This window comes from Lepisosteus oculatus, chromosome 1, assembly GCF_040954835.1.
Source record: "Lepisosteus oculatus isolate fLepOcu1 chromosome 1, fLepOcu1.hap2, whole genome shotgun sequence".
NCBI lineage: Eukaryota > Metazoa > Chordata > Actinopteri > Semionotiformes > Lepisosteidae > Lepisosteus > Lepisosteus oculatus.
In genome coordinates, this window is record NC_090696.1 from 75739222 (window position 1) to 75766038 (window position 26817).

General features: G+C 42.0%; 1 protein-coding gene across 16 annotated transcripts in view; it reads right to left on the bottom strand.

Moving 5' to 3' along the window:
* Window positions 1-26817, bottom strand: part of LOC102693209 (sorbin and SH3 domain-containing protein 2) — an 85249-nt gene that overhangs the window by 19628 nt on the left and 38804 nt on the right. For 7 of the 16 annotated variants that reach the window (XM_069193268.1, XM_069193265.1, XM_069193275.1 and 4 more), the window contains exons 4-14: window positions 25215-25310; window positions 22227-22253; window positions 21920-22044; window positions 19844-20464; window positions 17906-18346; window positions 16631-16775; window positions 14042-14214; window positions 12142-12208; window positions 9244-9294; window positions 7259-7451; window positions 6814-6928 (exon numbers count right to left, since the gene is read on the bottom strand). In XM_069193268.1, coding sequence (XP_069049369.1) covers window positions 6814-6928; window positions 7259-7451; window positions 9244-9294; window positions 12142-12208; window positions 14042-14214; window positions 16631-16775; window positions 17906-18346; window positions 19844-20464; window positions 21920-22044; window positions 22227-22253; window positions 25215-25310 — 2054 coding nt within the window. Of the gene's footprint in view, window positions 1-456; window positions 514-2301; window positions 2386-6813; window positions 6929-7258; window positions 7452-9243; window positions 9295-12141; window positions 12209-14041; window positions 14215-16630; window positions 16776-17905; window positions 18347-19843; window positions 20465-21919; window positions 22045-22226; window positions 22254-25214; window positions 25311-26817 lie in introns of all 16 variants that reach the window. The other 9 variants (XM_069193278.1, XM_069193289.1, XM_069193288.1 and 6 more) reach the window with 7 other exon arrangements.

Sequence of the window (26817 nt, forward strand, 5' to 3'; positions counted from 1 at the left end):
ATAAACTTTTAGTTTCTTATTTTCCTAATTTTCAGTTCCGTTGGGGATGTGCAATTGAAGGCCATAAAAAAGTAATTTTGCTCTGTGTTGTGCTCGGCCCCATCCGCTAAAAACAGAGCATCTTCTTACAATCTCTGAAGCTAAGGAAGGGACACGATCACGTTCTCAATTGTTTATAGGTTGAAAATGAGGACAGAGACTACAAGCAATAACTATTTTAGGGTTAGGGAACGAAAATATAACATTTTGTCACACTTGTAGCTCCACACACTGCCACACAACTCCATAATAAAAGTTATTCCATGTTTTTCAGCCACGTTTAACCACAAGTACAACTGGCTGCTTCAAGCAAACCTGGCGGAAGTACCAGGGAGTATCTGATCGAGGACAACGACAGGATTTGGACAGATCCGAGAGACTTTCTTGAAGCTGACGCAGCTAAAAACTAATTTTTACCTCAGTGGAGACGCACGGCGAGCTTTCAGGCATATAATCCAAAAGTGTTTTAGGAGGCTTGTGCCGGAAGCAGCGAATAGGAAGAGATGCGGAGATGAGGTGAAGGAAAGTCAATGGCACCATGGGAAAAAAACGTGGAAAAAGTGACATGGTTAGAAAACAAACATGGCAGCTTGGAGGCCAAACACACACAGCAGCAGACAGACGCCAAACACGCACATGCAGAGTGGAAAACAAGCGACAAAGTGAAGCAAGGAGATCCCAGATAAATGGCTGGTGCAAAAATGAGATTTTAAAAATAGGACTTTTATTTCAGCTATTCAAACCATCGGGGCATGATAATTTCCCCTGACATTTCTATTTTTTGTTATAATACTTCCTGGAAACAATATCTACACAAATACTTTTGCAGAACTTTCATCTGATAAATCTGTTTATATCCAGGCTTAAAACGTATCATCTCCTCCGATATGAAAGCACGTCAGGGAAGAATTATCATCCCGTTTGCTCTCAGACAGGCTGCGCTAGCTGAAAATTTATTGTGTCCGTCAACTGAAATCACAAGACATAAACCACCACTTTGGATGACTTCCGACTTGAATTTCAAGAGCCCTTGTTCAGTACAGCCAAAGGTAACTCATCCTAAATTAAACTCAAAATAGATGTATTTAAACATTCCTCCCCTCAATACTACATACAGCAGTAATCAAAAAAACGAATTTATTTTAAGCACAGAAACAGTCACATGTAGTGGAGTAAAGTGAAGCCAAAAGTTTATCAAAATCTGAGTCACATTTACATAAATATTATTTCAATCTAAGAATCTATATATTTTTTGAATATATGATCTGGCATATTGGCTTACTGGATAAATAGTTATTGTCATCTTGGACTTGAGAACAGCTGTCTGTGCCAGTTCTTGCCTGAATCAATGGTACAGATAGTTTAAGAGAACACTGGTGTTTAATCTATGAGAACGAGGAAGGTGAAGAAAACCACAAGCCTGTCTAACATGCGCTAATTTTCTTTTATGTAAAAGACAAGACTACCTGACCCCTCCATTGTAGAGCAACTGGTGAAAAAAAAAAGTGGAGATTTTTAAATTAAGAATTATGTCATATCATTGTGAATATGAGGCTTAATAAGCCTTCCATTATTGCTCCACTAAACAACAGAAGAGCTCTTAGCAGGCTCTTAGGCTCTTCACAGACAGATCCCCCTCGTATTCTGCTGTGCCACCTGTGATCCGAGTCTGGTTTTTCACTTACTGATCCGCTGGGTGCCTTATTCTCCACACGAGTGAGGTCGAGTCATCACTATGAAACTGAACTGCACCTGTGTTCCTGTGCCTTGTGCATTCATTGTTCATTCTCCTGTCTGGAAACGTCTACATACCAAAAACATACGCCACCCGCCCCACAGCTCGCAAGCTGGGAGAAGCAAGTGGGAAAATGTCTTTGCTTTCTCTGGACCGAAGGCGAACTGTTCTTCTAAAGTAAATTCTCACACCCCATCAGGTGGCAGAGGAAGCCAAGCCAAAGCACGGTTCAAATTAAAAGGGCGCAGGTTTTCGATTTCACCTGCCACGCTGTTTGACTATTCCTACAGTACCAGCCATTTCATAGTACGGCACTACTGTATGTGGGCTGCCTAGAGGCCATCCACGGCAAGCACATCGCCATTCCATTAGTGCACTGCACGAAGCAAACCCACACACCACGGCCCATTCTCGCAGCATGCCAAGCCTCGGCCTCAGCTGCAGGCAAGCTCGCCCCACCGGTCGGCCCTGCAGTGCCTCAGCAGGCCGAGCGCACCTGGTTTACTTGTGTAGGCCTTCACACTTACCGGGTGTCCGAATTCCAGTTCGGAAAAGAACTTATACCAGGGTTCATTTTCTAAATCTATATCGTCTGGGATTAAGTCATTAATCTGGAGCAGAGGTGAAGGAGGAAGGGGGGAGGGAGGAAGAGGGGGGAAAAAAAAGCACACTAAGCGAGATGGATTGTCATAAATCTTAAGCCTAACGCATGCAACGCGTTTCCGGCAAAGAAAAGTGACACACGACCGAGAACGGCAACAAACGGAAGAACGCAGAGCAGCGAACCACATACGCGCACAATTCCCGTGAAGGAGTTATTCCAAGGAGCAATGTTTGATGTAATTCACTGAGGCACAAAGTTATTTCTATTGATTACTACAAAGTTCTCAGGGTGAGTCACTCAGACACTAACTGGGAGATCAACCCCACAGGGTTTGTGGACACTGAGTGGTCAAGCCCGACAATCCTAAGTCAGAAGTGGTTTGAAGCCCAATCCTACCAAATACAGTGCAATACAGTCTTGGAAATGGGCATATTTGGGCATAACCAAAGAGCCTCTTCCCAAGTTCTCTCAAGGTAACATGTTATAGCACAGTTTGTGCACCAGAGGGCAGCACAGTCATTTTTGCCCCTTCCCACAGTCACACTGGCAGCAATACAAGAAGCATTAATCATTCAGTTTGACAACACAGATCAGTTTACATGAGGAAGCTCAACATACAGTTTCACAGAAAGACTCTGTGTGTTTTTTTTTTAAATACATGGAAACGAATAGCTACAAGAGTGTGCTTTAAAAACTGTTCTGCAAAATGATCATTTGAAAAAAAAAACTAGGGCTAATATCAGATCCTAAGACTAACACATCCCTAGATTTTTGTTTTGGAAGTAGATGAACAGTCACCTCAGCCCTTTACAGAACACTTGGCTATAAACCACTTGCAATGAATTGTTAGAAAAATAATATATGTCAATTTTTAGCAAACCCATGCACTCTTGACTACATTATCAAATCCCATTACCCACACAATACGGAGATGGTGCTGCTCTGATTTCTCCTGTTACAAAGCAATGTTACATTTAACTTAAAAATACTTTTTTAAGTATTTTCTTTTGAAAGTGGGGAAAAAAACTCCTACAGGAAGGAAACAACTATGTTCCTTAAACTGACCTGGAGTCCTGCTGAGAAAATGTTAGCTGTCGTGTTTCATTTGCTGAAAACGTCCCTGTATTGTTTACAAGGGCGCTGAGGGAAAAGCTGCCGAAAAAAAAATCTTTTTCATCTCGTACACCGATGTAATGAATCATGACAGGCTGATTTTGAGAAATGGAATTTGTATTTTGTAACCAGCTATAAACTATTAAAACTCTGCATGGAATAAGTTCTTTAAGAAGAACTATTAAATAATTACAAGTACAAGAAGGTTCTGTTAGGCATCAGTGCACAAATCCAAAAGCTTAATCAAAGCTGGGTTTAATCTGAAATTCCCTGCGATGGCTGCTTAAAACACCTCCGAACTCGGGTCATGTAAGGAGAATCACACAATGTAGCCGGCTTTCACATTCTGCTCCTTTGCTTCAGCTCTGAACACCTGGAATCAAGGTAACAGTCTACAGCTGTGTTTCCATCTTCCCATCCTTCCACAGGTTACAAACGAAAGAAAGCCATTCGGTCTGTCCAACCTGGTTAGTTAGGAGTTAATTGATAATACAGTCTAAAACACGCTTTTAAGCAGAACTGCTTAAATACCCGACTCTCATCACCTCAAAATGCTAAGTTATATAGTTAAAAGCACAGAATTTAATTCAAGGGATGTTATGTTAAAATTGGATAAAACACTAGTAAGACCAGCATCATTTAGGTCACTTTGCCTAGTTTTGGTCACCATGTGATAGAAGACACATGGCTTCTCTGGGACCAGTCCAGAAAAGAGCAACCAATGTGCTCATGCTCAGGGAGGTCATGACAATCCTTAGTAACTTTGTAATGTTTTCATTCTGGACTTGTGTCAAACTTCATATATATATATAATATGTATTTGTCTTCACATTTTCCCCAATGTGAGTATTATTTGAAACAATTCATTAAATTAATCAGAGTTGAATGCTGCATCAGTGACATAGGCATTCACAAAAATGTTAGCACAATGTAACCAAAAATATATTTTAGCTTTAAAGACGTGTAAAATATCCACAGATAAATGGCAATCCTATTCATAATTTAGCACAGGCAAAACACATTTTACATCTCCAGCGCTTGTCTTGCAAGATCTTTGTCATTAATCACAAATGTTTTTGTCTCAGCACATCAATATAAAATGACATCCTTTCCAGTGCTGTTAAGCCTGTAATCCATTAGGGAGCGTTAAAGCATTTCCAGCCATTAAATAATTTACAGAGACATATTTAAGAGGCTAAAAGATCCCCAAGAACTTTAATTTCTAAAGGTAAATAATTAATAACTGTCTTGGTTTTATGGGATTAATCATTGTTTCCTCCAAATCTCCAGTAATTTTTCTACAGTTTTTAAAGATGAGACAATCTGGAATCTTTTAGGACAGATTTCCCTCCTCCCCAAAACCAGTAGAAACTGAGGTTTCAAAATACCCGTTAAAGCCATTTTTAAGGCATTAATCAGAACATACCAGCCTTGTTAGGTTTGATAAGAAAAATAAAACTGAACATTATTGCAGCAAACATTATGACATCCAGAAGCACATACCGATTCAGTAATATTAAATGAATGGAAACAGGAAGAAGATTTAATTTTGTAATAATATCCACATACTGTATACATGACATTATTACAATAGGGTGTCCCTTGTACCCTTCTTTGCGAACTAGGTTCTAATCCAGATAGTCATGTGACTCATGTGAAATAATTGTAGCGCCCTCGTCAGGCAGACAAGCAGTGGAACTGGTGATGTCAGCCCCAGGAGAGCATGCTGGGATAGATGGGAACTTGTCTGGGATAGCTGGGAACTATCAGGCACATTGCTAACTTCTGGGACTTGGGGGGGAAGGACAGGGGTTTGTGTACATGGTATGTGAGTGTACGTATGTGGCTGTCCCATGTTTCCCAATGCCCTGATATTTGCCAGCTATCCCATGCTCCCCCGGGGCTGACATCACCAGCTGCACTGCTCTGCTTGGTGCCCATCACTGCCTGATGAGGGCGCTACACAATTCAGATTCCAAAAGATGTCCAGAGGGCTCTGTATGAGAAAGGAATGCACACTTCTGACCAAGGGTTAACACCTTCCGCAGGAGTAAGGAAAGCCGGATCTTCCTTTCAGGATGTCATTAAGACTCAAGATTACAGTTCAGATTGCAAAATCAGTCAGCAGTGTTCTATATTACTCTGAAACGGTTTATTTTCACTCAGGTGTATGAAAGAACATACTGTAGGTGGCTGTCCTGGACAAATGTCTGAAGACACATTTCCATCGCTTTTTAATTCATTTTCTCAGTGTTAACAGCTGGTAACATTCCTTCTTATTTTTTATTTTCAATTGTATTTTTTCACATGTGAAATTGTGTTAACTGGACTATTAACAACCATAAACATTTACCTGAACTGCTAGTAAAGACAAGTCATATAATTGCTGGCAATGTTCACCCCAGATAGCACTGTTTTTGTAATACTGTTTTATTGCAAAATTCCAATAACATTTATGAAATAGTTTAATTGCACTGTGCCCTTTTTAAATGTACTTAAGGAATGTGATTTGGCTCTTACTACACTGTATATTAAATATTTTGTGCTTATGTTGGAAGAAGGATGTTTTTGTCTTTGCAAGTGATATAAAGTCATGGGACAAATAAATGGCAGATGTTGTAGTTGTCTAATGCAAAGTTAAGACAGCTTGCAATATTTTATGTCTACGGTAACTCTCCTCAAAAGGCTTTGAGACAGATGGCAGGATTTTTTTTTCCCCTGTACAATTTGATTTGAAAGCTACGAAAACATAAATGCGCAAGGAGGAAGATGATAATCCAGGCAACTTTTCAAGTTGTATAACTCCTAATTAACAGCCTTGGCAGACACCGGATTAGTACAGGAGTGCACAGAACCGAGATGTCAAGGTTGTCCTCGTTCTTGATTACAAGGAGTCAACGAAACACAATGCAATAATACTAGTGGCGAAAGGACAGGTCGCTGACCTTCTATGACATTTCATGTCACGGCTGACCTTCATAGGCCCCTTGACAAGATGACCCTGACACAGTGCCCGTTTCCTCTCTTTAACGGTTCTTAACAAAGTTGAGTCGCCTCCTGCTGAACTGCTCCCCTTGCAGTGCCACCCACCACCCAACAAGTCTTTAAATTTATCATTAACCTGGTAGCACATGGAGGGAGACCTCAACCTGAAAGCCGAGAGAAACGGCAATTATCCCTACTGAATCACTGCCCCTGTTACAGTAAGCCCGTGGGGTGGCAGTCATTCCTGTGAAGAAGGAAGTTAAGATGGAACATGTATTATATGCACACAAGAAAAAAAAAGATGACTATTTATTGAGATCATGTTAAGGATACTTACTGGTCTCTCCTGCTCCAGAACGGAGGACTTTCCTGGCTCGTACTCGAAGATACTTCTGGGCTCAGCGCGGTATTTTCTGGTATCTACTTTTCTGTCTGGAGGTCCCCATTCATTCCTTTGGGGGAGGGAGGGGGGAAAGCAAAGTTATAAAACTCAAACATCATGGCTCCTTAAAGTTTGTAACTTGCCAGGCGGGAACGACGCGCCACTGTGAATCATACGATCATACAGCACGTGCTTTCCCGTGGTTTACCACGCTACGAATGCGTCTCAACTATGCCCTCTTCCCCCCGGGAATATACTAGGTGTTGGTTTTGCCGTTTCTTCCCACGGCCATTGCCTTGCTTCACTGGGCGACCCTCCGCTCGATGTACTCGAGCCCCCCCTGCTGGCAAGCTACACCGAGAGACGCCGACACGCGCAGGTCATCGGGCACCGAGCTTACGTTTCCGGCGCGGCTCTGTCCCGCGGCCGCAGCGGCGACGGCGACGGCGCGGGCGGGGGAGGAGGCGGGGGCACGGGCGAAGACTCCTTGAAGGCACTGGGGCCGTTGTCCGAGGTACTCTTCGACAGGGGGCGGTACGTGTGCGTCTTCGGCGCCGGGTGGGCCTGGACCGGCTGAGGCACGCCGTAGGTATCTGCAAGAGCAGCAAGCCCACGCTTTCAGAACCAGCTCCCGGCGTTGTGTTGGAAGGCGAAAAGACGGGCGGAGACGTGGCCCTTCAAGAAATCGGTTTTTAATTCACGCCCAGGGAAGGATCAGGTTTTGGAAAAGTGCGAATATGGTGAATTAACTTGCCATTATTGTGTGCGTGGTCAATTACAATTAATCGGGCAACGTTCCACATTGATACAAGAGTGAAAAGGCACAAAACTCCTATTTCAGGCAGGCATAAGGCTTGCCACTGCTATCACAGCAGATATAAATTTAAAGTCCTCTATGGAATAATAATTATAAGCCGGGGCTAAATCACATGCAGTTGCAAACATGTTATTCTTTTTCATCTAGTCACAATGCTAACTGGCATTTAGAGATTTCCAGGCAATACTTGTCACCCATCAACAATTGTGCTCTCAGTACTGCAGCACAAAGTTCAAATGTCAAAACCGGCAGAAACTGACCCTCCTGACATTAAACACAGTTTTGTCAGAGAAGGAGAATTTACCAGGCAACTTGATTCCCCTGAGACATTAATTTGAAATGCAGTGGGGTGCACACATGAAATTTCAACTGACTATGCTTTGTTCAGGATTTTTGACTGAAAAATGGGATTCATTTGGGTCAATGGTCCTGCTTTAGGATTTTTTCCCACCCAGGTTTAAGCAGAAGATTGAATTTCTGGAGGCCAGTTACCTTCTTTTAACAGCTATTAATAAATACGTCCCCAAAGCACTATACAAGAGCAGGGCTGAAAAAAAACAAATTTTGTTGTGCAGCCCACTAAATGAAAGCAATGTACCTTCCCAGCTCATTAAATCACACACAGGTAATGCAAAATTACGATGCATGAGGTATTCTGTTAAATGATTCTTGTGCCGCAGTGCCTATTTTTGAAGTCATCATATTGTCTTCACAGTAAAGTTTCTGTAAATTGACTTTTACACAGAATTTTAATTCTACATAGAATTTTACAATGTTATTCCAATAGTCTGTTATTTCAGTAAGTTACTGTTCCACTGTTCTCTTGTTTCTCTTTCCCTTTTTTTTGCATGTCTCTGTAAATATAATTCATCCACCCACTTTTAAAAAATACTAGTGTGCCTGTTCAATTTAAAGCATCTTTCCTCTGCTTTTGGTCTATCACCAGCTAAAATCTATGGACAGGGACTCTGCAGAATTTGGGAAAATAAAATCACCATATTTAAATAAACCACTAATAAGTTAAAACCAAGCAATCAATTAGAAATTAAGGCAGGCAAGATACTACAAAATGTAGGTGATTACACAACCCTAGAAATAAGGTCAGAACACTGAAGTCTAGCTTATACCAATCTGGTGGATGAAAAAAACAAATTTATAATTGCATCATAGAAAACAAAAAAATTGCCGTCCTGAAGTACGGTAAAATAAGAGTCATGAGCCTTTCCAAATCAAGCAATATATATTGCAGTGTTAAAACTGATAACTTTAAAAGGCATTCACTTCATTATATTGTACCACTTCAAACTAATAAAACAGCCTGCATCCAAAACTGTTTCATCTACCTTTCCTGCCAAATATTCAAATGTGATTAGGAAACAGCAGCTGTGCTTTATACAGAAAAAAAAACAAGGTTATATATTCCATTAACAAAAACTGCTGAAAGTCAAACATCTCAGACTGTTCACATTTCAGTAAACGCAATACGTTAAAAGCTTAAAGTCCTTCAATTAAATGGGAGTGCCGAATAATGTCAGTAAAAAGAGAAGACATAATTTCCGCATTCTTACCCGTGTTTACTAATGCATATGTGGCATTGTACGTGTCTCCATCTGCATCATCTGTAGGAAACAGAATGGATCGTTAATAATATTGCACACTGATCGCCACACTTCTTTACCTGCTTCCGAGCCTGAATCCAAACCCAGTATACATTTACTAAGAATGAAAAAACAACCAACAATTCTCCATGCAGCTCTTCCCTCCCAAGAAAGGTTACCGCAACCTAGACCTACTGCCCTTTTATCTACCCATTTTGAGTTTGAGCCCTTTTAATATTTTAACTCAAGAGCGCCAAGGTGAGGTGGAGCCCAACCCAGCTGGCACTTGGCAGGGTACGTGCCTATTGCAATCACACGGGGGACAATGCCAAGCTGCCAATTAACACACACAACATGTGTCCGGACTGCAGGGGGGCCAGAGCAGAACGCACACAAACACCGAGAGAACAGCGAGTCAGTATCGCCGGCCGTCCTGTCACTCTGCCGATCATGCATCGTCCAAGATCCTAATATGACACACAGGTACAGAGCATGGTTGTGTCCTAGTCTAAAATTAAGACACCATTTGAACTGGAGAGCAAACATGAAAAAGGAAAAGGAGAAGTTTCATTTCACACCTCTCTGCACCCATTCTGACTTCACACCTCTTGATTGGCCTCTCTGTCTGTCCCCTGCTCCCGCCTCTCACTCCTCCTCCCTCCCAACCTTTGTTCTCCCGCTACTTTACCTTTGCCTGCTGCCCTGTCTCTCTCACACCTGAAGAAGGCTCCACGGCCGAAACGTTGTGTTCTCTTTCTTCTTTTTTTCAGCATGGAATAAACCTATTACTTGTTCCTTTGCAGCCTACGCATGCTGACGCAGCTACCCACATGAAAAAGGAGAGTCCACTGTAATGTACAGGATCAGTGAAAAGATTCAGCACTGTGAGATCACTGGTGCGCAGGTCTGCCTATGGTTAACCTGGGTGCTGTGTCCATTAATTCATTTTGTATAGATTGCGCTTAGCCCACAGGGGACAACAAAGAACCGTCATCAGCTATATTCAGATTCTGCTTAGTTTTCTCATTAAGGTTTCACTGGAAATTAAATGTTTCACAAAGCACATTCACATAATTATGGCAAGCGGTATTGCTTTAGGGATATACTGTAAAAACGAAGTGTTCCTATATAACCAAGTGCCCGAGACTACTAAATACAATAGTCACTGACCTGTATGAACTTAAAAACCAGAGGGACTCTATAACACTATACACCTCCACAGCCTCAACCCACTTCCAAGAACTGTATTCTACTTCTGTTAATAAAAAAAAAGCTACAAGCATCAACACTCCCCAAACAGCCTCAGTCCAGAACACTGACTGAAACAAAGGGTGACTCAATTATTAATCAGAATCCAGCATTTAAAAGGATTTAAAAACGGAATAAATTCTTAAACGATTACCTTCATAGTGCCATATTCATAATTGTTAACATACAGTCTCAACGTCACTGTTATTATCTTTTTAAATCCCTGTGATCCTGTGCAGAGGGTGATTAACTTTGGGTCTAAATGAAGGTGCTGTTCAGAAATATCTGGGATTAATCCCATATGACACTGATAATTTCCAAATCATTACTACCTACTCAGCCGTAGGATGTTTTAAGCTCAGGGAACTTCACAACATCTGTTTTGCTAATAACTCAAAGAGTTAATAAGCATGCTGTATCATTTAGAAAAAAGTTAAACTTTATTTTAATACAAACCCTGCAAAAAATACAGTTTGGAGAAAGACCAGAGTGGCCATTTCAGGAGAATTCCAGTTTATTCCTGATTTACTACACGCAGTAAGGAGGAGAAGTCTAAACCCATTAAACATACTTTCATCAGCAAAGTGCTGTCGCAGTACGACTGGGTGGATCAAATCATGTGCACACTAATTAGAGAATGATGAAGCTGAAAGTTAAGAATAGTCCTTTACTACCAAACCACTTCTTCAGAAGTAGACAGGGGGTGTTTGAGACAGCACAGTGAATTGAGACAGTAAGCTACCCCTGCTGTAGCTAGTCCACTTTAGAAAGTTTTACTTTATATATATATAACCCTGTAGGCACTATCAACTCTCACCAAACCTTTTCTAAAGTGAAACTGACACTTTGATATATATAAAAGAAAACCCATCTTTCTTTAAAACCTTTTCTTAAAGGGTTTCTATGCAGTCACAGGTTACTCTGGTGTCTGAAATATCTAAAGCCTGCTGCATTTTACATAATGCATCTCAAACATACTGCTTTTAATTTTGTACTCTTGACCCTATAATTTCATACCAATCACCCCCCTCTCCCCCCTCCCTCGCCTAATTTGCCGGCATGGAGCTTTATCTTAACGAGGTCTGGCACAAGCACACCGGTACAGCCAGAGCCGTCTCCACAATCCTCGCGCCAGCGGGCGAAGGGGCGGCCGAGGTCAAGCTCGTAAAAGGCCAAGCTGCTCTTTTTCCGCAGCAGCCTTTCCCTCCCAGCCTTCACCTTTCAGAGTACCAGCGAGTAACAGGTCAGAAGCTACCCTGCATATGGAGGCACACTTACAGTCCACGGAGTGAGTGGAGGATTGTGCCGCCAGTTCATGGCAGACTACAGTAAATACAGGGTCATATCACCATTAATCACACGGAGTTAAAATGGAAGAGCTGCAAGCACGCCCATTCTGCAAAATACCATGCTCAAAAAATAAAAAAAGCTCAAAATGTCACTGGTTAAATGTAAATTCTAGAGTAGATACAGTATGGCAAACATTGTAAGAAACAAAAATCAAATGTTACACCATAGTATTTAATGTCCAGTGATACACAATGTAAATGTGCTTAGGTTTTGGGCTACACAGAAACATCGCATGCTGTTTTATACCGAAAACTGGGTTTATGTACATACCTGGTTTATGTACCATATGGATTTGTTTAAACATGGTCTTATACCAGTCCTTTGGCCTGTCCACAGTCTAATAAGAAAAAAACAACAAATTCAACATGCTTAGGAGTTATGTGAAACAAACAAAAAAGTGCAGTACTTTAGTTGCCTTACTGTTTCCAACTTAATAACCAAAATAACGATCTATTGCGACTTATTTCATACAAAATCAAATGACGATAAGAAACAGGTTTTTCTTCTTTTAAGATCCAGTCACGCAACCCCAGCTGTCCATCAACATGAATCCCCTGCCTCACAAGCACAACAGCAGAGAGCACCGTCTGAGGGAGTAAAGCCCCCTTCAACAACAGCACAGGAGGTTGCTGTTACCCAGTAGGCCGAAGATACTCTGGCCCACTCAACTCACGTCAAGATTGAATCACGAACTAGACGACATGAGAGGAAAGATGTGGAAGTGCGTTTCAGACCGACAACAGGAGGCTGGATTGTGTTAGTCTGGAACAAGCTGCCCAGCCATGTGGTTGAAGCGGATACCCTCTGGGTGAGATCCTCTGATCAATGGACTGCTAACAACCAAAAGAGCTAGACAGACCAAACGGTCTCTTGATTGTAACAGTTCTTATGTACCACACTGGCATTTAACTGGTGCTATACTGCCCCACTGGGAGAATCCCAAAGACAGCTGCCAATGGCACTGTCTGGAATCAAATCGGCGACAATCCAGCCTCCTGTACATGGCTCAGCCTGTGCTGTAAGCAGCCATCTCCACTGGCTGTGCTGCCCAGGACTGTCTGCAGATGCCTGTGTCTTGTGTTGAGAAATGGACTATAAATTAGTTGGCTTCTGGCTCAGGTCAACAACACCTGAAGAAAGTTGAAAAGGCAATAAACCCAACAGAGTATCTTACATGTTTAAATAACACGCAGATGCAACTTTGTAGCTACAGAAGGAGGAAAAGCCAACACTGGTTTAGGGATTGCTGTGACATTAGGATGCAAATACTGTACACCAACAGAAATGAAATGTTGAATGCATGGCCAAGATGTGTTTGTATTAAAGATTGACCTAAATGCTGGGCTTTCAATAACTTTTCAAATCAACTGTATTGTATTCAAAGTGCAAAAATGCATAGCTATGGTGGCTGAAAATGTAAACAACTTCATCTTTGGAATGTCAGAAGAACTTTACCCAGTCTATGATTACTGCAAACAAAGACTGGATTATTGTGTGCAGGACAGAAACATTTCCTTATGAGGCCTGCACTAAACACAACACTAAATAACAAAGAAGGAATACAGGAATAAACTAGAGGTTAAATTCAAATGATTCACTAATCTTGAATTACAAAACACCGGTTCATATTCCTTCTCAAACATCGACAGTATTTGTAATTGAGAAAAGAACTGTCGTTAGATTAGGAAAATAAAAGCAAAGAAAACATCCAAGCAGAGCAGGCAGAATTATTTTTCCTCTCGGCTTTTGGAGAACATTTCATATCTTCTACCAATGCATATGTTTATTTAAACTGAAACAGTACAAAATAAGAAGTGGATATTTTGTGTTTGTCTTTCTACAAAACATATACAGTTTCTTTAAGGTTAAATGTGAAGACTGATAATGGATAATTACAATATGTGGAGACATGTAATACAAAATATACTTTGCTACACTGGGTATTAGTCCACAGATTTTCTCAATGCCTGGATACTAAAGGAAACACATCTGTACTGATCAACACCGCGGCTGAGGAGAGCTTTTTAGAAAGTGAAAGGAAAAAAAATCAAACTAACAATTTCTAGTGCTACTACTAACAATGTACTTAATATGGCATCTTCACAATTGTAACCTTTCTACAGTTTGTTTAAATGCTAGACCTGTAATAAAAGACCTGGAATTCTCTTACCGTTCTGATTGCTATTGGAATTCCAGATTCATCCACTGGACCAATTCCTGCATAATGGGGAGCTTTAATAACGGACACTCTCTTCTCCTCTTCTGAAGACCTAGCAATCGGAATGGTGCTCACAGCAGAGTAGCTGTGAGAGAGGGATTCGTGGGTGATGGACTCCGACGACTCTGCAGAAGGAAACGCAAAACAAGCCACTGAAACGGGGCATGAGAGCAAGGTGCTTGGATGTCACACGCTGAATTACCAACATGTCTATCACAGAAGCGCAGAACACTCAGGTACCCTACTCTGCTGAAAGCCACGTGCTGTATCCTTTATCCTTGCTGGCTTTCTTTTTCCCCCAGAAAAGACTTGCCTCATATCAGCACAAAAGGGGAAAAAAAATCTGCGGAAGGCACTTACTTTCTTCACTTGCCTGCAACTGCCTTTCTTTAAATGCATAAATCCACAATATCTTTCACCCGAAAAGAAGACGGTGTATGATTTTCAGACAACAGAGAATAAACTGCAGACGCAGCCATGTTAATCCCAGTGTGCCAGACCCTTTTTCCTAAAATACTCCGTCACACAGATTTACGGGTAATCCCTGCTGCTTGGTGAGGGAGATTAAAGAGATCACTTAACGCAGACAGGCAACATACTGTACAGTCTCAGACGAAATAAGTAATTTCACTCAGAGCAGTAATTTCCTAACAATAACTATCCTATCCTGAAGATGTGCATCAACAAAATCGTAAAATCATAGTAAGAAGAGTAGAACGAATGATGTCGATTGTGTCAGTGTCTTGAGGACGTGAATGTACTCTGTGTCCCGTCTTGATGAAATTTCAAACAGGCAGCTCTAACAGTTACATTAAATTAATTTTAATTTTGACGTGAACAGCATTTTCACATGAAAAGTGCACTCTGTGCACAAAAACACATTGCTTTTCTTAAGGTTATGAGATGTATAATTTATTTAGCCAGAAAAGTAAGGAAAGAAAATGTACTTTAAAACGAACAATGAACATTAATATCTGTCAGCCAACTCTAAAAAGCCTCTGTAAGTGATTAACTGTAAAAAAACATGCCGATTTATCAGATCAATCCAAGGATAATTGGAAAATATATCTGACACAAAGCATAGAGAAAATTGCCTAAACTTATTGCACAAAAGGTAATCAATTTAGATTGCCATTGTATGTGAAATTTCATTAAAGCCTTATAAAAGTAATTCATTGTAAATGTTGTGTCACAGAATTGCACTGCAAGGTACTTATTCACCTACACAAAACAGACTTCTAAATGCCATTCTTCAATTTACATTTGAACAATGACAATTAAACTGAACAGACAGGTGTCTGTATCTCCTACTAAAATGTTGAAAACCTGATTCCACAAATTCACTTGAATTCTTTAATCTCCTAAAACAGAGCATATACTGCATTCTTAGATAATTTCTGCTAGATTATAATGTGTATTAATATAAACTAAATTGAATAATATTGTACATTTACTAATAAGCAAACGTCTAAAGTAGACAAACACAAGGCATTTGAACTGCTCACATTTACAGTACAGTACAGTAGGTACAATATACTGTACAAGCTTGCTGACAATCTGGAAAAATACCAATATAATGTCATGCCTATAAAAAAAAAAACTTGTGCATTAACTGAAAACACAAAAATGAAACGTAGGTGTTACACCAGCTTGGAACAGCATTATTTAAAAATAAAACTCTGACATCTGTTACATGTAACTCTGTTACATTTCGGACTCCTGCTTTCATTTCTTGGTGTAAAGCTGATAATTCCTGTTTTCACACAGGTTAGAACTACAATAATCCTTTTAATGTGTGATCACCTTTTCATTTTCATTTTCTTTTTAATCGGTGAAATGTGCTGAACTGCAAAGGACAGTTAGGAAAGATCAATCAGCCTCTCCGGTGTGTCCTCGTGGCAGAACTCTGGAAGTGGGAGGAGACCCATCCATGTCCCGTGAGGACCAGCACGCTGCACCCAGACAGCTGTCCCGGGTTCGAGTCGGACACACGGCTCCAGAGCTGGGAGGTGACATGGCGCTAGTACGCTGCCCATGCAGTGCGTTTGTAAAAATGATGGCTTGCTCTTATTATGAGCCTTTGATCGGGCTCTACAAAACGGCAAGTCACTGCCAATTCGGCAAGATGGCAAAATGAGAAAGTCCATGTCAGCACCCTGAATACATTCAGCACATGGACATTCATTCTGTTCCAAGTCATCTGCACGGATACTCAGACCAGCATGGTATGAAGAGCAGAACGGGGTTTGAATAAAGGAAAAGAACTCAAAGAAACAAGACTGTGTGCAATTTCGGCAACAGTTTCATACCAGGACATTTTGGTTGACCGATACTACTCTGAATCGTGAATAAAGAGGCTTCCTTCTTTTCCATGCTCTGCTCGCAACACTGACAGCTGGGTTTTTGTGCTACCCCTTGAAAGACCCCAGGAATGTGCATTGTTACGTTTTAAAATCAACCTCAAGGCCCATTGTTCTGTTTTAATTAACTTTGAGAGTTTAATTAATCCCGGCAGAACGAGCTCTGCGCGGCATTCCTCACCCATGCGCCGGCTGTGCTGCATGACAACGATGCTGGGGCTGAGGGAGGGGGGGGCGGGGGGGCAGGAGGGGGGGGAGAAGGACCTCTGCACATGACTGAGGGGGCTGCTGGCCGTGGCGGAGCTCCCATTGACGGTCATCTGGCCCTGGGGGGGGAGACAACACAGAGTCACTGGTACTGCGCAAGGAGGCACCTCCCCAAGCACCAGGGAACAAACGGGGCTCTGGAGTCTCGTCAGCATTAGAAGAATGTCAGCTCCCAAACACTTCAGGAAAAAAAAATAGTGTTAAGTAAGAAACCATGGTTACGGGGAAGAGTGCAGGGTGCTTTGCCGTTGCTTAAGACACCAATAGCCAAGAAAAAACTCCACCAGGACATTCCATTAATGATGCAGGCTTTAAGACAGACGGTGATTAATTCATGGAATAAGGGCTTCCCCGTGATCTGTTAGTGAGCAGAAAACCATTTGCAGGTGATTTTGCAATGCTCAGGAAATTTCTAAGCTTTTCTGTCACGGGAGCTGTAAACAGATCACCTTGGTTTTGTTTCTTCTCCTTTGATGGGCAGAGTACAAGTTACCGGCACGGGCCAGAGGGTTCAAAGATCAACACGTTAACACAGCACGTTGGCTGTGTACATTTCTGGAGAGCTTCTCGTATAGTTTAATTTGCCTGCTGCTGTACAAATATTGGTACAAAGACAAAGATCCTATGCAGCTGCAGCAGAAAATAAATTCCAAGTATTTTATAACAGGGATGATATCTGAGTTTTGTTGACATATCATATCATGGACAAAATTCAATTCACTATGGTAGTAGTTTACAAGTCATCCATCAGCAAGACAAGAGCATCTTCTTGGTATCGGGAACTACAGTAACAGATTACAAATTTTAAAACAATTGGGTGATCAGCCCTTAAGAATTCGTTGACTGTTAAAGAACAAAAATAGAAATTGCAAAGTACATTCAGCATGCAAATGATTCTGCACCACAACTCAGATACACGGTTACCAGCTACACAGCCCACTGAGAAGCTGTAGGGCCAAAACACCTGCAGTACGTTGGACTTTACTCCATGAACCTGAATTAGAAAGGCAGGGTTGACAAAACACAAGGGGGGACGTTAATAATCTTTCTCGCAAGGCGAGACGGTGAGTGACAAAAGTGAGGATAACCAGCACAGTAACGTTAGCAAAGATCATCCCCGGGTTAGTGACTGATGACAGGGCTCCTACTTTATGGAGCTGAAGAACCAGGAAGGTGGAAGGATAATTACATTAGTGACTGTAGCGGTGGAGGTTAAGGTGGTGTCGTCAGTGACAGCAGACATCTGACTCAGTGTTGGGGAAGGTGTTTCTGAACTCTCGTTGGTGCCAGCACCACAGATCTGGAGCTCTTCCAGAACAGCCGAGGACGACTCGCTCAGGGTGCGGGACGAGAGCTCGCTGAGCGAGGAGTCTGTGACGGGGGAAGTGGCTTCCCTCAGATGCAGTGTGATGTCTGGGCCAGGGCAGCTGTACTCGGAAGGGGAGTAAGGGACCGGGAATGTGGCTCTGTGCAGGTGAGCGGGCAGCGATTCCGCAGACTCTACACGGGTGCCGCTCTCGGGTGGGAAACGGGATCTGTTAACAGGCGGCAGGGAGGACGGATGGGACGGGCTCGGCGATGGCTGTAGGTGCGTCTGGGAAGTGTTTGAAGAAACATTCGGGCTTCCAAGCTGAAGGTGGGAAAAAACGTACAGATTCAGTAAACAAGCAAGCAGAAAAGGCCGGGTAAAAACTAACGTTGTACGACTCGTTGTATGACAGGTTAGGAATACAGGGGATACTGGAGTGGCTATTGTGCATGTTCCGTACAATCGGTAGAGCTGAAGCTCAGTGGTAGTATGGTTCTCCTGCTGGGGAGATAGAGGACACCATCTAAGTACTTTATGAAATCAACAAAATATTAATTTTACTGTAAACCATGTTGAGAAGTTGTATTTATTGCAGTTAAAATGACCACATCAGGGTTTTGAAACCCCAGAGAATGAATGCTTTGTTTTGAAAATTCTCTAAAAGTAACGGTACTTGCAGAACTGGGGACACTGTGTTTATTGTTTACAGCCAAAATGCACTACTGCCTTTGAAAGAACAGACAGGAGGGGAAATCTGATTAAAGAAAGCAGTGGAATATACTGTTTTTAGTTTCTGGTTTTAGGTGGAGTTCTTTAATGGTCTGGATCTAGAAGATTTTTGTAGCAAAGCAGAAAAAATAGCCCTTTACGGATCCCATAATTGAAATTCAGTTTGCCAAAGTGGTGCTGAACCACAAATAGAAACTATAATATATTAGCTAAATCCAGAAACCAAACAAAGAGTCTGCAATAAATGAAATCAAGAAATGAACTACTGTAAGTGTGAAGCACAAACACAGCAATACTATAGAGACTATCATCCTTAACTGCTGTACATTGTGAAAGTGATGCTAAACTACACTGCAGATTTGATGGAACTGCTGGAACTTTTTACCGAGTCACGTCAGCCGTTACATTCATTTAAAGACGCCTTTTAAAAACAACTTAAATCTCACTTTGATTTCACTTGGCAAAGTTCAAGCAGTCCTTTTGGCAGTCGTGATCAAAGGCCAAAACACATATTCATAGCGAGTCCTGTATGTGACACAGATGCATTGGTGAGGAACTTGTAGAGTGTTAGAATTGTCCATTATTTTTTGGAGCTATTGTATACCTAACAAATTTGATGTCATCGGCTGTTTAAGACCTGAGTTTCTTGGCAACAAGCCCTGCGGTCTGTGGACAGAACGAGGACCAGCCAACACTTTCCTCTAGCACACTGATCTGTTAGAGGCATTCATGTTCTGACACACCGACTCAGCAGCGCCTGACAGGAGAGTCAGTGCACATTGGTGGAGAGGTGTGTCCCTTGATGACCTCACAGGTTCTTACTTTTTGACCAGAAGCATCTACATTTATCAGTTTAATGTAATAGTTTACGATACTGAGGTATATTCTTCGAGCCCATGTCACTATACAGACCTCTGGGAATGACCAGCCGTCTCTGCAAATAAGCTGTAAACATGCATTTTGGCCTTTGAAATCTACAGTGGAAGTGGGAGGTTAGTCAAAGGTGCCACAGGTAGGTCGTGCTGCTGTGAAGATGGACACATCATGTGGGAAGCGGATTAGCTCGGAGACGGGGTAAACTGTTTGTACCACGTGAGCCCCAGAAGAGCAAGGAAGTGACGAACTCTGTCCTTTGTCGCTTGAGTCCATCCCTTTGGTTTCTGAAGAAGTGGCCGAGGCCTGACCCTGGGTACTCTTTGGCCCAGGCACTGAGCTATGACCAGCGGCCTGTGGAGCTATCTGGATGGAAAGAGAAGCTGTGTGTTTCTCAGGCTGGCTTCTAGATGCCTCTGGTGATGGGGGTCGGTGCTCTTTAGGGCTTGCTTTCGTGACATTCGCAGGTGTCAGCGGGTCTCTGGGAGTGCTAGCTGCACTCTGACCCTCTGAGGATGTTAGTTTGAGGGAAGAAACTCTACGCTCTTGAACCTGGCTTCCACTAGACGGAGAGGAAATATTAGTGCCGGGCACAGATAACGTGGAGCTAGTGGCCTCTGATGTAACAGAGGTGTCCTCCTTGTGGGAGAAGGACGAGCCTGTATTTCTCGAGTAAGCCTCCTTCTGTACAAATTTCTCATTCCTGGTTTTCTTCATGTACAGTGTCCCAAAGGACTGTTCACGCACATGCTGGTGAATGTAACTAGGTGGGTTATTTGGAACAGTGCTTATTGGGGATTTGTGAAAACTGTCTCTCCTTGGAGGTGGGAGTGGCGCCTAGTTGTAAGCCAAAAGAGATCCACACAGCAGACAACCAAGACAAAAGAGAAAGAATGAAAAGTGACGTTTTTCTTCTTTTACTGCTAAAATAATGCCCACAGAGAATACAGTATAGTTCCAAGCTGTTTGAACACTGAGGGCCCTATATTCACGACACTTAAGTGCTTAAATTTCCACTGCTGCTATTTAAGATCCTAAGAGTTTTGAAATATAAGGCCCTTAGTCCATGCTCTTTCTTGATATTGTCAGATCAAACCTTAAAAAGAAAAGTAGGTTTTAATGCAGCTGTTGTTTTCCAAGACCAGAAATATATTCCAGACAGAGTGATATTGTCCACTTTTGCCCTTATAAGGATGATGCTAATAAATGAGAGCTGGAAAAGAAAATATTTATGGATTTCAGCAGTCACTGTGAAACATTTCACCACTTCACCGTTAAACATTGAGGGTAATCCATTAAAACTTTGTGCCAGTGTACACTGCCAGAAAATTCTTGGTATATTCTCAGAATTGTTGTTACAATACATCCCAGCAATAAAGAGCCATAGACATTTCCACTCCGCAACCAAATACACATACGAGTACATTCCTAAGCATTTTCAGCCTTCATCATATACGTGTATGTAATATAATGGGCAGGTCAAAGTTGGCACGATGCCCCTGCTAAAATCGTAATAAAATTCATGAAGCCTTAAAGCAGCTGTGCTGGGTTTAATTGACCTTAAACATTCCTCTGAAAAGGAAGCATTATCCAGGTTCACATAAAAGGCAATACGCTGAGTGCTCGTAGACTTCATTACGTCTGCTGTGCTGCGTGATTCGGGAGATGTGGGGATGAGGTTCCACAGAAGAGGAGGAAGAGTAAAAAGGGAGGTGACTGTTTGGGCCAGAAGTCCTTACAAGTGCAGTTTTTATATGTGAGTCACAGAAAGTGACTGATTCTCGTTCGTACTGACATACTGTATCAATCAAAATACATTGAGGTAGCTGAGTGGCCCAGCCCATGCAGCAGCAGGTGTTATGAAAAGCGCATCTCTCATGTAGAGAAAGCTGCCTCACAGGCTTGATGAGGGGTATGATATTGAGGCTTTCAGACCTTGAATATTTCTTGACTTGGTGAAACCAAGTACAGGCTCAGTGACCACAGCACTCGAAAGTGCTTTCCCCAGGAAAGGTTGGAAGGTTCTTGCCTACAGTGCCAAAATTATTGTGGTTCAAAAGACACGTAGGCTAAAAGACAGTGCAAAAGAAAATGGCAAACCAAAGAAGGGAAGTGAAAAAGGGTATGAAACGCTTAGGTTTATGCCTCTCCAACATTTGGAGTGGTAAATAACTGCCAGTATACAACTGTAGCATTTTCACAAAACAAGTATGCAAATGCTAATAGCTGGGAAGAGCAGCCTGCTGCCCCCAGTCACTAAAGGCACTGTGGAAACATTGAATCTAGATTTACCAGTGTTGGAGACTTCTTGTCTTGGAGATTCGGTCTGACACTTCTGAAGCCTTTCGCAGCCAGAGAGGAACTGCTTGCCTCGCCATTTCTAAGTCCGTCATTCACACTGTAGGATCTCCAGACATCTACAGAATAATGAAACACAATGTAGAAGCAAAGAACGTTTTCTTCTGCCCAAGGTACTTTTTACTTTCATGCTTTATTAGATTTAATCTATGACAGTTGTAAACACAACAAAATGCTGAATGCACTGTTGCACTATTTCATACGTACGGGGAACATACCTGTTTACATCATAATTTCTTACCTGAATCCGATGACTGTGAGTCATTACCTAAAACAACACAACACATGAACAAACATTAGGCTTCACGTCGGATTTTAAATTAACAGATCGAGCAATGTAAACTCAGCCTTTAATTTCTCAAACAAGCGTCCGCGTGACACAGCAGATATCTGGCCGTTTCAAGGTTTCTCATGTACAAAGCTGTTCACGTTTCTGACATGGCAAAAAAGGAAAATGGTGAAACATCAGAACATTTTCTATTCAGATTAGAATGAATTACACAGTAAAAAGGGAAAGACAACAAATGGCCCTTTGATTAAGCCACTAGACGAATTGTACTGACAAGACCTGAGATGGGATGAGTGCTCAATGTGGTGCTGAAAGGGGTGGCAGATTTGGAGATAGCGGGACAGACGATCTGGGCCTTCACCTGCTCAGAGGGCTTTTGAGCGGGATTATTATTTCGACAGGGTTGGGAGATTGTGGGAAAATTCCAAGGGCTTTGTTCATCCCCTCACAGAGACCTCAGGAATGCAAGGAGGTGGGAATCTGGGATACGGCCAGATGGGTTAGTGGATGTGGACAAAAAAGAAAACATCCAGCAGATTCATGTAAAGCATGCATCGTTTTTAACGAGCGCCCATTCAGTTCATGTGTATAAAGAGGAGGACTCTTTATCGGGGGATATACCGACCCGATTTTACTGCTCCCTTGAAGGATGTTGGTATTCAAACCTTTTTTTAACTTGGATACTGAAATAAAAATGTACTGTAAACGCGCAACAGAAACCTTCAAAATTACTGTGTGACATTTGCAAGCAATACCCATGCAGTAAATACACAGTAACAATGCAACATACAAAAGAGAACCATTTCCAAAGTCAAAGGAGGGGCAGTGTAGGCATCTGCACTCCAAGCTCAGAGCAGCACGTGGAACAATGCAAACGAGAGCAGACCATTGAAGCCAATCTGCTCTAAGCCCGGGGGCACCCCTGCAATAACAGAATCGGGACACCCTAAAACACACACACACACACACCTGTGTGGGACAGGTCATGGCACCACTCTGCTGAGAGCCAGGCGGGCCACGGTCACTGCGATCGAAGCTGACCGCCTGGCCTCATCAGTGCCTCTCACTTGCGAATCAAATTGATGGGCTTTTGCTTTGTTGAGAGGTTTCGGGGGAGGGAGGCTATCAGCAGAATTCTGTCAGCAGTGGGGTAATAAAGGAAGGAAATAAAGGAAGACGGAACGAAAGTCAGTGCTGTTCTCGGAGGCTCTGAGCACCTCTGACATTACAGTGGGGTGCTCTCCATTTATATTTTATATTGCAGAAATCACCCTCCATTCAAAGGTGCTTGAATCAGGTAAAAATTGCTTTGTTTCTATGTTCTAGTGGAAAGAAAAGCAATCGGATTGAAAGGGCTTGAAATCCCACAGGCTACTGTTAATACTGCTGTTTAGTCTCTAAGCAGCTTAATTAAGATGGGCCAGCAAAGCAAAGAGTTGCTGAGTAAAATGGAACATATTCTAAACACTCAATACTTTCCAGTTTTTATCAGGACTGGGAAAAATTGAAACTTGGCAGTCAATATTTGTTTCCTTAATTCTGTTCAGACTTTGTGTTATTGCTGCTTAATGGTTTCCTTGCAGCTCCTGTAACTCTCTGCCCATGCTTTCAGAGGTGGGCTTATCACACTCATTGCAAAATTGAGCAATTTTGGCTCCCTAAACCATGGAAGGTTTATGGCCTTTTAAAAATTCAAAGGATAAATTAAACTAAAAACAATTTTCATAATACAGATGGCATTACGTTAATGAGTTCTACACAGAAGTATAAGTCAAGGAACAAGGAAAACAGTAAATACTGTACCTGCTGCTTGTTTTTCTTTTCTTTCTTAAACACAGTCCTTCCTGTACTAAACAAACTCAGACCCCAGTCCACGCACAGTTCCGTGCCAGCTCCACGCAATCTTTCCTGCTCGCCATACGAGCGGTCGAGACAGTGTTCGCCAATAACGGCACACGTTCGAAGGAGCCTGTTCATGGGGTGTCTGGTGTGTGATTCATCCAGAATCCAACCCCCCCCCCCCCCTTACTGTGGTGTCAGCAAAGATCTCGCCAGCCACTGGAATCAAACCAGTGATCGCCAAGTTATTAGGAACATCCTGAAGCAGCCGAGCTGCTTAGGAGCCACTCAAAGGCACCGAAGGAAATGAGGTTCAAGAACCCCTTTCGATCCTGTAGGTGCCCTGGGGATTTCAGCTAGCGACCAGGTCGGGAGACTCCCAATCTGAAGCTACCTGGCAGTCTATGTCATTCTGAAGTCCACCAGCGCGATCTTTGTGTGGTAACAGTCTACGAAACCGCTCAAACAAAGAGGGGCTATGGACAGGAAGCAAGGGCGATGAGGGAAAAAAAAAACCTAACGGTTGCCATGGATCTGTTTGACAATAGAGACAGGTCAGCTACCACTACCACAGGCATCTAGTGGCCCTCTCTTCCCCATCCTGACCGATTTAATTTCACTGCAGATTCCAGACGTGAAAGCTCCAACCTCTAAACCCACTCTACTGCCTTTACGACCCCGGCGGTTCACATCATTAGGTGGCTGCTTCTACTGTAGGTCAAAGTAGTCAGGAAAGGCAGCGCTTGACAGGCACAAACAGCCCTTGCAGGAACAGAGCAGACAGGAACGGATGAAAATGGAATGTGGGGGACACTGCCGTCTGATTTTTTGTTTCCATAAAAAGGAAAGCAAATCATGCCAGGGCCACGCTTTGCAAAATGGGCCTTTAACATCTGAAGTTTGTTTTTTTAGAATTTAAAATGCTGTGTCACTTGCAGGTGGGCCTGTAAAGAAATTACTCACAACAACAATAATAAAAAAAAAAACATTTCAGATTTTTCAAGCTGAGGTTCAAAGTAAGTGCTAATAAATAGAATAAATAAAGGGTGAATTGGAACTCTGTCAGTTATCAGCATGCATGTTAATGGTCGGAGTTACTACCTGTGGTCACATACAGGTTTGGAGAACTCTGGACTCTCTTCATAGGTCTTAATGTGACAAACACGGCAGCAGTTTCGCGAGCACATCCACCGCTGTCTGGAAAGCGCAGCACCAGACAGACGCACGCCCCAGCAACAGGAGGCAAGCACATGCATTATCGCCGATTGCAAAACAAATTCATTTGGAAATGCAGATTAAACACGCATGCCTGCCAAATTCCACTGAAATTAAAACACATTACCACATTTTTTGTTGTCAAATCATACAGCATGCAGAGGATTAGAACAGGGTTAAAGACATATCATTAAGGCTAGAAATCTTAACACACCATAGAGGCAAATCTTGTTAACTATTTAACTACTATTTAATTTGAGGTGTTCAGAAATCAAGAGAATAAAAGAATGTCAATGATTTCGATTCACGCTAAAAAAAACCTAAACAATAGTCACATTAATAAAACAGAAAGCCCTTAGCAAGAACATGTGATCAGGAGAAGCCAAATACAAATCTTTAGAAATGACCACATTCAGTTAAGCAGTCATGCAGAATAACACATAATGCTCCTACTGCACACATACCATGGTACACATTAAAATCAAATGTAGAGAAAATGCTTCTTTTTTTTTAAAAAACTCTTGGTCTTATTCAAACTCTTACTCCAGCAGGGGTAAACCAGCTTCTGCCTTGAAGGCATCACTCAATCCCACATTGCCTCCTTGCTTTCCCAACAAGGTCTGGAGAGGTGTTTATATCCCAAACCTACTGTACCTTCCCTCAAGAAAAATCTTTTTATTCACCAGACTACGGTTACCAAGATTTCGGCTGCAAAACAGCCTGATTTATTTGCCTGTGAAAGATATCATTGTTTCCCTTGCTGACTCTGCTCCTACACATAGACAGCACTGCAGTTCACTTTACTGTGTACTGAGAACACAGGGCCTCGACTCTGCTCCTCACTATACATGCTGTGACTGACATCTCCCCTGACCTTCTCTGGACACAACTGCAAGACGCTCTTGTGCATAAACAATAATTCATGATGTACAGAAAGCTGACATTATTGGAAGCTGAAGCAAAATAAACACTACAGAGGACACAAAAGAGACACCTGTGAATATGAAATATGAAAAGAATCTCTTAGCTGTAGTTAATTTTCTATTAATAGTTCAATGCCACCATTAGGCTGAAAAATATCTAGGCTTTGAAAATTTCTTCTTTTCAATACATTTTACAATTCACAGCTTAAAGCTGTTACTTTTTAGATTTATTTTATTTTGTGAATGGCTTGTAGCAGGATCATTCACATACTGTATCTCTTCATGAAAGAATATTTGCTATTTTTTAGTTTGAACATACAATTTGGTTTAACATTTAAAACACTTAAGCACAACCTTTCCTATAAAAATAATGCAGCAACTATAACAATGTTCCCAGAACCTGTTTTGTCTATTTTAGCACATTTAGCACACAAATGGTCACTACACGATTTTCTTTGTCAGATGGACAATTATCACTACAAATTCTCTATATGTTCTGTTTTTCAAGAATGCTAGATACTGCAGCACTAAGAAACATGATTGCTTTTAAAAGGTGCTACTGTATA